Source organism: Hemitrygon akajei, chromosome 6, assembly GCF_048418815.1.
Source record: "Hemitrygon akajei chromosome 6, sHemAka1.3, whole genome shotgun sequence".
In the NCBI taxonomy this organism is placed as follows: Eukaryota; Metazoa; Chordata; class Chondrichthyes; order Myliobatiformes; family Dasyatidae; genus Hemitrygon; species Hemitrygon akajei.
Genome location: NC_133129.1, coordinates 7212662 through 7225004, shown reverse-complemented (window position 1 = coordinate 7225004; position 12343 = coordinate 7212662). Strand labels below are relative to the sequence as shown.

General features: G+C 50.5%; 1 protein-coding gene across 2 annotated transcripts in view; it reads left to right on the top strand.

Moving 5' to 3' along the window:
- Window positions 1-12010, top strand: part of lmbrd2b (LMBR1 domain containing 2b) — a 63142-nt gene extending 51132 nt beyond the window's left edge. For both annotated transcript variants that reach the window (XM_073047805.1, XM_073047804.1), the window contains exons 13-18: window positions 3794-3891; window positions 7374-7477; window positions 10310-10356; window positions 10645-10738; window positions 10860-10968; window positions 11223-12010. In XM_073047805.1, the coding sequence (XP_072903906.1) occupies window positions 3794-3891; window positions 7374-7477; window positions 10310-10356; window positions 10645-10738; window positions 10860-10968; window positions 11223-11283 (513 nt within the window). In that variant the 3' untranslated portion in view covers window positions 11284-12010. The remainder of the gene's footprint in view (window positions 1-3793; window positions 3892-7373; window positions 7478-10309; window positions 10357-10644; window positions 10739-10859; window positions 10969-11222) is intronic.
- Window positions 12011-12343: the final 333 nt, after the last annotated feature.

Genomic DNA, 12343 nt, shown 5'->3' with positions numbered 1-12343 from the left:
TAACCAATCTTTTTCTTTTTACATATCTATAAAAGCTTTTACAGTCAGTTTTTATGTTCCCTGCCAGTTTTCTCTCATAATCTTTTTTCCCTTTCCTAATTAAGCCCTTTGTCCTCCTCTGCTGGTCTCTGAATTTCTCCCAGTCCTCAGGTGTGCCACTTTTTTTTGCTAATTTATATGTTTCTTCTTTGGACTTGATACTATCCCTAATTTCCCTTGTCAGCCACGGGTGCACTACCTTCCCTGGTTTATTCTTTTGCCAAACTGGGATGAACAATTGTTGTAGTTCATCCATGTGATCTTTAAATGCTTGCCATTGCTTATCCACTGTCAACCCTTTAAGTATCATTTGCCAGTCTACCTTAGCTAATTCACGTCTCATACCTTCAAAGTTACCCTTCTTTAAGTTCAGAACCTTTGTTTCTGAATTAACTATGTCACTCTCCATCTTAATGAAGAATTCCACCATATTATGGTCACTCTTACCCAAGGGGCCTCGCACGACAAGATTGCTAACTAAACCTTCCTCATTGCTCAATACCCAATCTAGAATGGCCTGCTCTCTAGTTGGTTCCTCGACATGTTGGTTCAGAAAACCATCCCGCATACATTCCAAGAAATCCTCTTCCTCAGCACCCTTACCAATTTGGTTCACCCAATCTATATGTAGATTGAAGTCACCCATTATAACTACTGTTCCTTTATTGCACGCATTTCTAATTTCCTGTTTAATGCCATCCCCAACCTCACTACTACTGTTAGGTGGCCTGTACACAACTCCCACTAGTGTTTTCTGCCCCTTAGTGTTATGCAGCTCTACCCATATCGATTTCACATCCTCCAGGCTAATGTCCTTCCTTTCTATTGCGTTAATCTCCTCTCTAACCAGCAATGCTACACCACCTCCTTTCCTTTCTATCCCTCCTGAATATTGAATATCCCTGGATGTTGAGCTCCCATCCTTGGTCACCCTGGAGCCATGTCTCTGTGATCCCAACTATATCATATTCATTAATAACTATCTGCACATTCAATTCATCCACCTTGTTACGAATGCTCCTCGCAGGCTTGTTTTTACAACACTCTTAGCCCTTATACAATTATGTTGAAAAGTGGCTCTTTTTGCTTTTTGCCCTGGATTTGCCTGCCTGCCACCTTTACTTTTCACCTTACTACCCTCATTTTACACCCCTCTGTCTCTCTGCATTTGTTCCCATCCTCCTGTCACATTAGCTTAAATGCTCCTGAACAGCAGTAGCAAATGCTCCCCCTAGGACATTGGTTTCAGTCTAGCCCAGGTGCAGACCGTCCTGTTTATACCGGTCCCACCTCCCCCAGAACTGGTTCCAATGCCCCAGAAATTTGAATCCCTCCCCCTAGCACCATTTTTCAAGCCACGTATTCATCTGAAATATCCTTGTATTTCTACTCTGACTAGTACCTGGCACTGGTAGTAATCCAGAGATTATTACCTTTGTGGTCCTACTTTTTAGTTTATCTCCTAACTCCCTAAATTCACCTTGTAGGACCACATCACGTTTTTTACCCATATCGTTGGTACCTATGTGCACCACGACCACTGGCTGTTCACCCTCCCATTCCAGAATGTCCTGCAGCCGCTCAGAGACATCCTTGACCCTTGCACCAGGGAGGCAACATACCATCCTGGAGTCTCGTTTGCGGCCGCAGTAACGCCTATCTATTCCCCTTACAATCGAATCCCCCATCACTATAGCTCTCCCACTCCTTTTCCTTCCCTCCTGTGCCGCAGAGCCACCCATGGTGCAATGAACTCGGCTGCTGCTGCCTTCCCCTGATGAGACATATCCCCCAACAGTATCCCAAACAATATATCTGTTTAGGAGGGAGATGACCTCAGGGGACTCCTGCACTACCTGCCTACTGCTACGCTGTCTAGTGGCCACCCCTTCCCTTTCTGCCTGTGTAGCCTTTACCTGCAGTGTGGCCAACTCACTGAACATGCTATTCACGACTTTCTCAGCATCGTGGATGCTCCAGTATGAATCCAATCGCAGCTCCAGATGCTCAATGCGGTCTGCCAGAAGCTGCAGTTGGACACACTTCCTGCACACGTAGTCGTCAGGGACATTGGAAGTATCCCTGATTTCCCACATGCTGCAGGATGAACAGACCACGGGGCCGATCTCAGCTGCCATGACCTACCCAATACTTGCCTCAACTTTTGAAACTTTCTCCTTTTAAAGGAACTTACCCAGCCTTACCTCACTTGGAGTTAAGCTCGTCCTCAGCCTCTTCTCATCGAAACCTTCCTACTCTGTCTCCCTCTACTCCATCACCCGCTCTGTCTACTGTTCTCTTTAAATACTCCCGCTGCCTCACAGTCCGATTTACACGCGCTTGCGCAGTCGTGCCCCCGTTAAACTGACAAAGAAAGTTATATTCTATTCCTCTTAAAATAAATGCCAACATTGCATTTGCCGCCTTTACCACATATTCAACCTGTAAATTAACCTTCTGAGAGTCTTGCACAAGGACTCCTAAATCCCTTTGTTTGAATTTTCTCCCCATTTAGATAAGAGTCCGCTCTGTTGTTCTTTTTACCAAAAGGTATTATCATACATTTCCCAACACTGTATTCCATCTGCTATTTTTTGTCCATTTTTCCAATTTGTCTAAGTCCTGCTACAATCGCATTGCTTTCTCAGCACTACCTACCCCTCCGCCTATCTTCATATCATCTGCAAACTTTGCCACAAAGCCATCAATTCCATCATCTAACTCATTGACAAACAATATGAACAGTAGCGGTCCCAATACTGACCCCTGAGGAACACCACTAGTCACTGGCAGCAAACCAGAAAAGGCCCCTTTTATTCCCACTCACTGCCTCCTGCCTGTCAGACATTCCTCTATCCATGCCAGTGTCTTTCCTGTAAAGCCATAGGATTTTATCTTGTTAAACAGCCTCATGGGTGGCACCTTATCAAATACTTTCTGAAAATCCAAGTAAATGACATCCATTGCCTCTCCTTTGTCCACCCGTTTGTTACTTCCTCGAACAACTCTAACAGATTTGTCAGGTAAGATTTCCCTTCACAGAAACCATGCTGACTTTGATTATGTTATCATTAGTCTCCAAGTACCTTGAAACCTCATTTTTAATAATAGACTCATTCCCACCCACTGAGTTTGGGCTAACTGGCCTATAATTTCCTTTCTTTTGCCTTCCTCCCTCTACAGTGACATTTTCAATCTTCCAGTCCTCTGGGACCATCCAGAATCAAGAGATTCTTGAAAGATCATGACCAATGCATCCATTATCTCTTCAGCAACCTCTCTCAGGACTCTGGGATGTAGTCCATCCGGCCCAGGTGACTTACCCACCTTAACTGCCACAGTTGCCTACCCCTGCCGTTTCAGAAATCCTCCCTCTGGGGCATGTCTATCCTGCATCTTATCATCTGTTCCCAGAAACTTCAGCCATCTCTGCTCTGCCATCATCCCTGCCAGTAGCCCCTTCCAGTCCACTTTGTCAGGTTCCTCTGTAATTCCGTTTATTCCATTGTGATACGGATGCATGTGAGTTATGCTTCTCCCTCTCAAATTGCAGCATAAATTCAATCATATTATGATCACTGACTCCTAAGGGTCCCTTTACGTTGCTCCCTAATAGTTCTGGGTTATTATACAACACCCAATCTAAGATAGCCTTTCTCCGAGTAGGGATGGGGGCTGGGTTTGTGTTTGGGGAGGGGGTAGGGGTTGAGGGTTCCTGAGCTGGTGGCTGTCACTGACCACTCGTTTGCCACAGATCATGGGCTCGATGAAAGTGATACCGTTCATCGCCGATGGCTTCTACATTTACTACCCCATGTTGGTGCTGATCCTCTGTATCGCCACATACTTCAGGTATGCTGGACCGCCCCCTCCCTCTTCCCGATCAGACAGCGTGCTTCCGATCACTCGGGTGACCTGCACTGTGTGGCTCTTCACTAAACCTTACTGGCCTTGAACGGCAGCCGGGGATGGGGTGGCAGATTGCGGAATCCTGGCATGTGGCGTTCACCCCTCACCTCAGTGCTGAGGAAAGCACCCATTTGCAGTATTCCAGAGCACCCTCCCACATCACCCCATCGGCAACCCTCCAGTACAGTCCCCACCAAATCACTATCCTTCACTCCACACCGTCTCCATGTTTACTTTCATAGCCCTGTTCATGTGTGTCTTCTTAACAACACTCACAAAATGCTGCAGCGACCCAGCAGGTCAGGCAGCATCAATAGAAATGAGTAAAGTCAGTGTTTCAGGCTGAGAGCCTTCATCAGCATTGGGGAGAAAAGGCTTTCCACACACACCAGTGACTGTCTGCCGTCTCCCACTGGGAGACTCAAGACCGCTGTGGAGACGAAGTGTTTCCTTTTACCCCAGAAGAAGTCCACTAACTTCCTCTGCATTCTCACAACAAAGAGCGTAGGTGGGGCCAAGATAACCATCTGGTCACCTCCAAAGTATTTCACAAACTTTATGGAGCAGTTTTTCCTAATTTTTCCCAGCTGAATCAGAACGGCTCCATACTGTGTCTGACCCTGGGAGTGTATGATGGGACGGTGTAGAGGGAGTTTCACTCTGTGTCTGACCCCGGGAGTCTGTGACGGGACAGTGTAGAGGGAGTTTCACTCTGTGTCTGACCCCGGGAGTGTGTGACGGGACAGTGTAGAGGAAGTTTCACTCTGTGTCTGACCCCGGGAGTGTGTGATGGGACGGTGTAGAGTGAGTTTCACTCTGTGTCTGAACCCGGGAATGTATGATGGGACGGTGTAGAGGAAGTTTCACTCTGTGTCTGACCCCGGGAGTGTGTGTTGGGTGAGAGTGCCTTGTTAAGATCAATGCATCACTGGCAGTGCCCATTCCCTTCAGGAGAGGAGTACGTCAAGGGTGCCCCATGTCCGGTCAATTGTACGTGATCTATCTCGAGCCATTCCTGAGCGAGCCTTCTTCGGCGAAGGCTGACAGGTCTGGTCCTGCGTGAACCGGACATGGAGGTCGTCCTCTAGGCCTACACCAACGACATACTCCTCATGATGACAGATCCCAGTGACCTGCGGAGGATGCGCGAGTGCCAAGAAGTTTTCTCGGCAGCATCCTCCGCTAGGATCAACTGGGCTAAATGTTCCGGACTCTTAGTGGGTCAGTGGCAGGTGGACTCCCTGCCGGAGGAGATGAGAGCTTTTGAGTGGAGCACTAGATGTCTCCTCTATCTGCGAGTCTACCTGAGTCCTTCTGGGGAGACCTGGCTGGTGAACTGGCAGGACCTGGAGATGAAAGTCATGGCCCGGCTGGGGCGCTGGTCAGGCCTTCTCAGGGTACTTTCCTATCGAGGCAGGGTGGTGGTCATAAACCAGCTGGTGGCCTCCATGTTGTGGTATCGGATGGTCACCTTGGCCCCTCCTGCCCCGTTTGTTGCGAGAATGCAGAGGAAGTTAGTGGACTTCTTCTGGGGCAACAGGAAACACTGGGTCTCCGCAGTGGTCTTGAGACTCCCAGTGGGAGAGGGCGGACAATCGCTAGTGTGTGTACGTACGTGACTGGCGGCTCTCCACCTCAGGACTCTGCAGAGATTCCTGGATGCCGAGCACCATCCCAGGTGGCACGTATTGGCGACTTTCTTCCTCCGGAGGGGCTGCTGTCTCCACGAAGACATGCGGCTACCACCGGCGGGCGTCAGCCGTTCTGCTTTGCAGAGTCTGCCCGGCTTCTATCAGGACCTACTGAGAGTCTGGAACATGGTCGCCTCAGGCCGGGAATCCCCTCCTCAGGCGGAGGGCGGGGTCCTGGCCGACTCTTGTCCTACCTCAGTGGGTGTCGGTGCGGCTCAGGTGTTTGGACCGACTCAGGCTGAGCTGCTTGGCGGGCCCAGGCCCCGCAATCTTCTCCGGGAGCCAAGTCCACACAACTTGAGCCGTCTCTCCTCGATACCCACAGTCCCATTCAGGGATGCAAGTAGGAGGTATTTGTATGGGCTGCTGCTCCACATCCTCCACTTCCTTGCCCTTGTCCACCGTCCCGACACGCCATGGCGGTCGGTCTTTCCACCCGGAGGTGAGGAGGGTCCCCACTGGAAGTCCCTTTACGAGGGGGTTCTTCCCATGCGCCTGGGGGATCACGGCTGGAGGGTGCTGCATAGAGCGGTGCCCTGCAATAAGTTGGTGTGCCCTCCACACCATCCCGTCACACACTCCCGGGTCAGACACTAGGTGGCGCTCCCTCCACACCATCCCGTCACACTCCCGGGGTCAGACACTAGGTGGCGCTCCCTCCACACACTCCCGGGGTCAGACACTAGGTGGCGCTCCCTCCACACCATCCCGTCACACTCCCGGGGTCAGACACTAGGTGGCGCTCCCTCCACACCATCCCGTCACACTCCCGGGGTCAGACACTAGGTGGCGCTCCCTCCACACCATCCCGTCACACTCCCGGGGTCAGACACTAGGTGGCGCTCCCTCCACACCATCCCGTCACACTCCCGGGGTCAGACACTAGGTGGCGCTCCCTCCACACCATCCCGTCACACTCCCGGGGTCAGACACTAGGTGGCGCTCCCTCCACACCATCCCGTCACACTCCCGGGGTCAGACACTAGGTGGCGCTCCCTCCACACCATCCCGTCACACTCCCGGGGTCAGACACCAGGTGGCGCTCCCTCCACACCATCCCGTCACACTCCCGGGGTCAGACACTAGGTGGCGCTCCCTCCACACCATCCCGTCACACTCCCGGGGTCAGACACTAGGTGGCGCTCCCTCCACACCATCCCGTCACACTCCCGGGGTCAGACACTAGGTGGCGCTCCCTCCACACCATCCCGTCACACTCCCGGGGTCAGACACCAGGTGGCGCTCCCTCCACACCATCCCGTCACACTCCCGGGGTCAGACTTCGACTAATGTCTGTAAAAGTGACAAGGCCGTTCACTTTGGGAGGGCTAATATGAATAATGCACACAGGCAATGAGTTATTAGGATCTTGGGAGTACTGAGGAACAGGGGACGCACATCTCACAGACTCTGAAAGGTGCAGTATCAAGAGATGAGCAATTACGACACAAACATGAGAAAATCTGCAGATGCTGGCAATCCAAAGCAAGACACACAGAAAATGCTGGAGGAACTCAGCAGTTCCGGCAGCATCTATGGAAAAGAGTAAATCAATGGTCGTTCCTTCACCATCACTGGAACTTCTCCCTCACCTCACAGGACCACAGTGCATCAAGAAGGCAGCTCACTGGCACTGTAAGGCCATGAGGAACGGGTAATTCAAAGCTGGCTCTGACCGTGAAGGGCACCTTAAAAACAGTTCAGCAGATGACTCTGACCGTTTCTCCCCAACAGTCTCGGTACTCGCTGCCTGAATCTCCTCGGGTTCCAACAGTTCATGGGGGACAATGAGATGACCTCTGACCTTGTGGATGAAGGAAAGGAGCTGATTAAAAGAGGTGAATGATGTTTGAGACTGTATGGAGTGTAGTTACCAGTGTGGTTTACTGAACACACTGACCCACTGTGGACAGCAATGAATAATATGGTGATGCAGCTGGTAACTCTGCTCCCTCGCAGCCCCAGTTACTCAGGATCAGTCCTCACCTCCGTGCAGACTCTTGAGTGAGACGGGCTGGCGTGTTAGCTAGCTGCTTTGAATTCTCCCTGTTGTGAGTGAGTGTTAGAATCTGGGGGGAGTTGACTAGTATGAGATCAGTGATGTAGACACAATGTGCCAAAAGGCATGCTTTCATGCTGAACAACTGCAAACTGCTCACAGCCCGACACAGTAGTGTTGGTTTCCCTTGGCTGAGGTGTCCAGATATACAATTCCAACATTCCAAACATTGCTTTATTTTAATTTAGAGATGGAGTGTGGAACAGGCCCAACGAGCCACCAGTTTAACCCTAGCCTAATCACAGGATGATTTACAGTGGCCAGTTAACCTACTAACCAGTATCTGTTTGGAATGAGCAAAGAAACTGGAGGAAACCCGCGCATTTACAGAAAGAAGGTACAAACGGCCGAGCTGTAATTGCGTCACGCTGCTGTGGCACCCCAAGACGTACAGCTTAGGGGTTAGTAGGTTACGTTGGTGGTATTTCACTGTATGTTTTAATGTTTCGCTATACATGTGACAAGCAAAGACATAGGAACAGAACTAGGCTATTCAGCCCATCAAGACTGTTCCACCTGCCTTCTCCCCGTAACCTTTGATGCCCAGACTAATCAGGAACCTAGCAACCTTTAAATGTAACCAATAGCTTAACATTAAGGCAATGAATTCCACAGATTCACCACTCTCTGGCTAAAGAAATTCCTCCTCATCTGTTATTAGTAAATGTTCTTCTGTTCTGAGGCTGTGTCCTCTGGTACAAGACTCCCCTCACTATGGGAAACATCCTCTCCGCATCTACTCTATCGAGGCCTTTCATTATTCAATAGGTTTCAATGAGGTCCCCCCATTCTTCTAAACTCCAGCGAGTACAGGCCCAGAGTCTTGGTACATTAACCCTGAATGATTCTGCTGAGCCCCCTCTGAACCCTCTCCAATGCCAACACATCGTTCCTTAGATAGAGGCCCAAATCTGTTCACAATGCTGCATGTGAGACCTCACCAGTGCCTTATAATCTCTCAGCATCACATCCTTGCTTTTATATTCTAGTCCACTCGAAATGAATACTAACATTGCATTTGCCTTCCTCACCACAGACTCAACCTGCAAGTTAACTTTTATGGAATCCTGAACAAGGACTCCCAAGTCCCCTTGCATCTCCGATTCATGAATTTTCTCCCTGTGTAGAAAATAGTCTACACTTTATTCCTTCTACCAATGTGCATGACCATACACTTCTTGATACAGTATTCCATCTGCAAATTATTTACCTAATCTGTCTAAATCTTCTGCAGATTCAACACTACCTGCCCGTCCACCTATCCATCTCTGATCTGTATGTTAGCATCAAGGAGATTTTTTCATGGGTGAAAGTGGCAAATATGAGTGGGCTAAATCTTAAGGTGATTGGGTGAAAGTATAGGGCAGATGTCAGAGCTAAAGTTTTTAGAGTGGGTGCCTGGAATGCCCTGCCAGGGGTGGTGTGTGGGGCATTTAAACAAATCTTGGGTGATAGAAAAAGGAGGGGCAATGTGGGAATGGTTAGGTTAAAAAGTCAGCAGAATAAAGTTAAAGATCAAGGTAAATTTATTATCAAAGTACATGTATGTCACCATTGTGCTAGCATGTGGCCAAGTGCTTAAGGCGTTCGTCTAGTTATCTGAAGGTCACTAGTTCAAGCCTTGGCTGAGGCTCGTGTGTGCCCTTGAGCAAAGCACACATTGCTCTGCGATGACACCAGTGCTGATCTGTATGGGTCCTAATGCCCTTCCCTTGGACAACATCGGTGGTGTGGAGAGGGGAGACTTGCAGCTTGGGCAACTGCCGGTCTTCCATTAAAAAACCTTGCCCAGGCTTGCGCCCTGGAAACTTTCCAAGGTGCAAATCCGTGGTCTTTCGAGACTAACGCAGGCCTACATGTCACCATATACAACCTGCCGTTTATTTTCTTGTGGGCATACTCAATAACTTCATAAAAGAATAATAACCATAATAGAAAGACGGCATTCAACCAGTGTGCAAAAGACATCAAACTGTGCAAATACAGAAAATATACTAATAAATAAATGACCAATAAACTATCAACAACATGAGATGAAGAGTCCTTGAAAACAAGTCCATAGATTGTGGGAACATTTCAAACATCAGGCAAGTGGAGTTGGGTGAAGTTATCCCCTTTTGTTCAAGGTTGATGGGGAGTAACTGTTGCTGAAAATTGTGGCGTGGGTGGTGAGGCTCCTGTGCCTCCCCGAACGCAGCACCGTGGCCTGGTTTCCTGCACCCACACTCTGTGCTGATGTGCTCGGTAGTGGGGAGGGCTTCACCTGTGATGGATTGGGCCGTACCCACTGCTTTTGGTTAGAGTTTCCATCATGAGCTGAAGGGCCTGTACTCTGTGTTCTACCTCACTGGGACTGCAGAGGTTTGGTTATACGGAGAGACTGGACTTTTCCTGGGAGGTTTGGAGGCTGAGGAGTGACCTTAGAGAAAGATATAAAAGAAAACTTGCCCCCAGGGTAGGCATCCAAACCTGGAAAGCATTGGTTGAATGTGGGGGCAGCAAGTTTAAAGGGACCTGAGGCACAACTTTTTCCACGGAAGGTGGTGGGTATATGGAATTACCTTCCAAAGAGGCTGACAAAATTACATTAAATCAAACATGTCTGTTCCAGAGAAGAGGAAACGCCAGCGACAGGAGGAGGGAACAACACGACGCAGAGTGAGTGACACCTGCCCCTGAACCCCTGCTGTTCCCCCACATCCTTCTCTCTCTCCCACTTACCCTGCATCCTCCTCCACCCGCTGGGGGAGTGACACCAGCCCTGTCCCCTGCTGTACCCCCACATCCTTCTCTCTCTCCCACTTACCCTGCATCCTCCTCCACCCGCTGGGGGAGTGACACCAGCCCTGTCCCCTGCTGTACCCCCACATCCTTCTCCCTCTCCCACTCACTGTTTACCACCTCTCTCTCTCTCTCCCCCTCTCATCAACCTCTGCCTCTCTCCAGGTTTGGAAGGAACGTTACGGGAACCAAAACTCTGAACCAGTGAGAAATCGCAACCATTCTGACTCCCCAGACTCGTCGCTGACCCCAGCCCGGGGTGAGTGAGAACTCTTCTACTCTCCCCCTCAAATACATCCCTCCCCACTCCCCCTCATCCCTCCTCCTTGCCCTCCCACCCCTCCCTCTGTGCGATTGCCCTGACGATGGTGTCTCTACAGCGCCCCCCCAGCGAGACTCGGACCGGACGGAGTTGCTGCCAGATTCTGACTGCACAGATTTCACTGCTGACCCTGTTGCTGACAGTGAGCCGAACACCCAGCCGGGCAGGTAAGGTCCAGAAGGTGGGGCAACAACCCCAGGGGAGGGGACCAGCTGGGGTTGTGAGGGCTGGCAGGTGGGGTGAGGTAGGGTGTATGGCCCAAAGCACAGAATTAGATCTGGGGATTGAATGGTGCTGCTGTCTGCTAATTAATGTCTCTCCCCACCCTCACTCCCTCTCCTCCCCACCCTCTTCCTTCCACCCCCCACTGGCCTTCTCTCCTTCCCTCCTGCACTCCCACCTCCTCTCCCTTCCCCTGCAGGTACCAGCCGATGGGGAGGTATCTCTCCATGTCCCGCAGCAGGATTTTCGATGATGTTTGAGTATTGGTGCCCCTTGCCCTGGAACCCCAACATGTCCGGTTCCTGTGGGTGACTGCATTCTGCCACCCTACCCCATTCTCCCCACCCTCCCCTCACAGTGAGGCTGTTCTCTTCAACACTACTCGAGTGATTGGACGTTTCCTACTGCTGGTGGAAGGGTTTCAGCTGAATTCAGGACTGCTCCCCCAACAGCAAGTCCCCAACCTGCTGCCCAGCACCGGGGACCCTGGCCGCGAGGGAATCCCCAGGACCAGCGGCGGGAAACCCTGTCCCTGGCGGCGAGGGAATCCCCAGGACCAGCGGCGGGCAACCCTGTCCCTGGCCGCGAGGGAATCCCCAGGACCAGCGGCGGGCAACCCTGTCCCTGGCCGCGAGGGAATCCCCAGGACCAGCGGCGGGAAACCCTGTCCCTGGCCGCGAGGGAATCCCCAGGACCAGCGGCGGGCAACCCTGTTCCTGGCCGCGAGGGAATCCCCAGGACCAGCGGCGGGAAACCCTGTCCCTGGCCGCGAGGGAATCCCCAGGACCAGCGGCAGGCAACCCTGTCCCTGGCCGCAAGGGAATCCCCAGGACTAGTGGCGGGCAACCCTGTTCCTTGACCGCGGGCTGCACTTTCTTGCTGTGGAATGTAGGGGGCATGTTGGCTTGTGCTGTGATTATTGTATTCGTAGCCCTGATGTAAAGAATCACTGTAATTTATTGGGTGTCTAATAAATGGCTGCCTGTTTCCTGTCTTTCTTTAGCTTTATTACTGTCACAGGTACCCCGATAGCATCTAGCATTCTGTTCGAGGTGAATTTATTGCCAACGTTCATTATGTCACCATGTGCTTTCATTTTCTTGCAGACATACTCAATAAATCCAATTAGAATCAATGAAATGCCACACCAATATGGGTGTACAACCAGTGAATTGAATTGACTTTATTTCTTACATCCTTCACATATATGAGGAATAAAAATCTTTACGTTATGTCTTCGTCTAAATGTGCAATTCATAGTAATTTACAATAAATAGTTTGTACAACAGACAGTAGTTCAATTTAACATAGAAATACAGT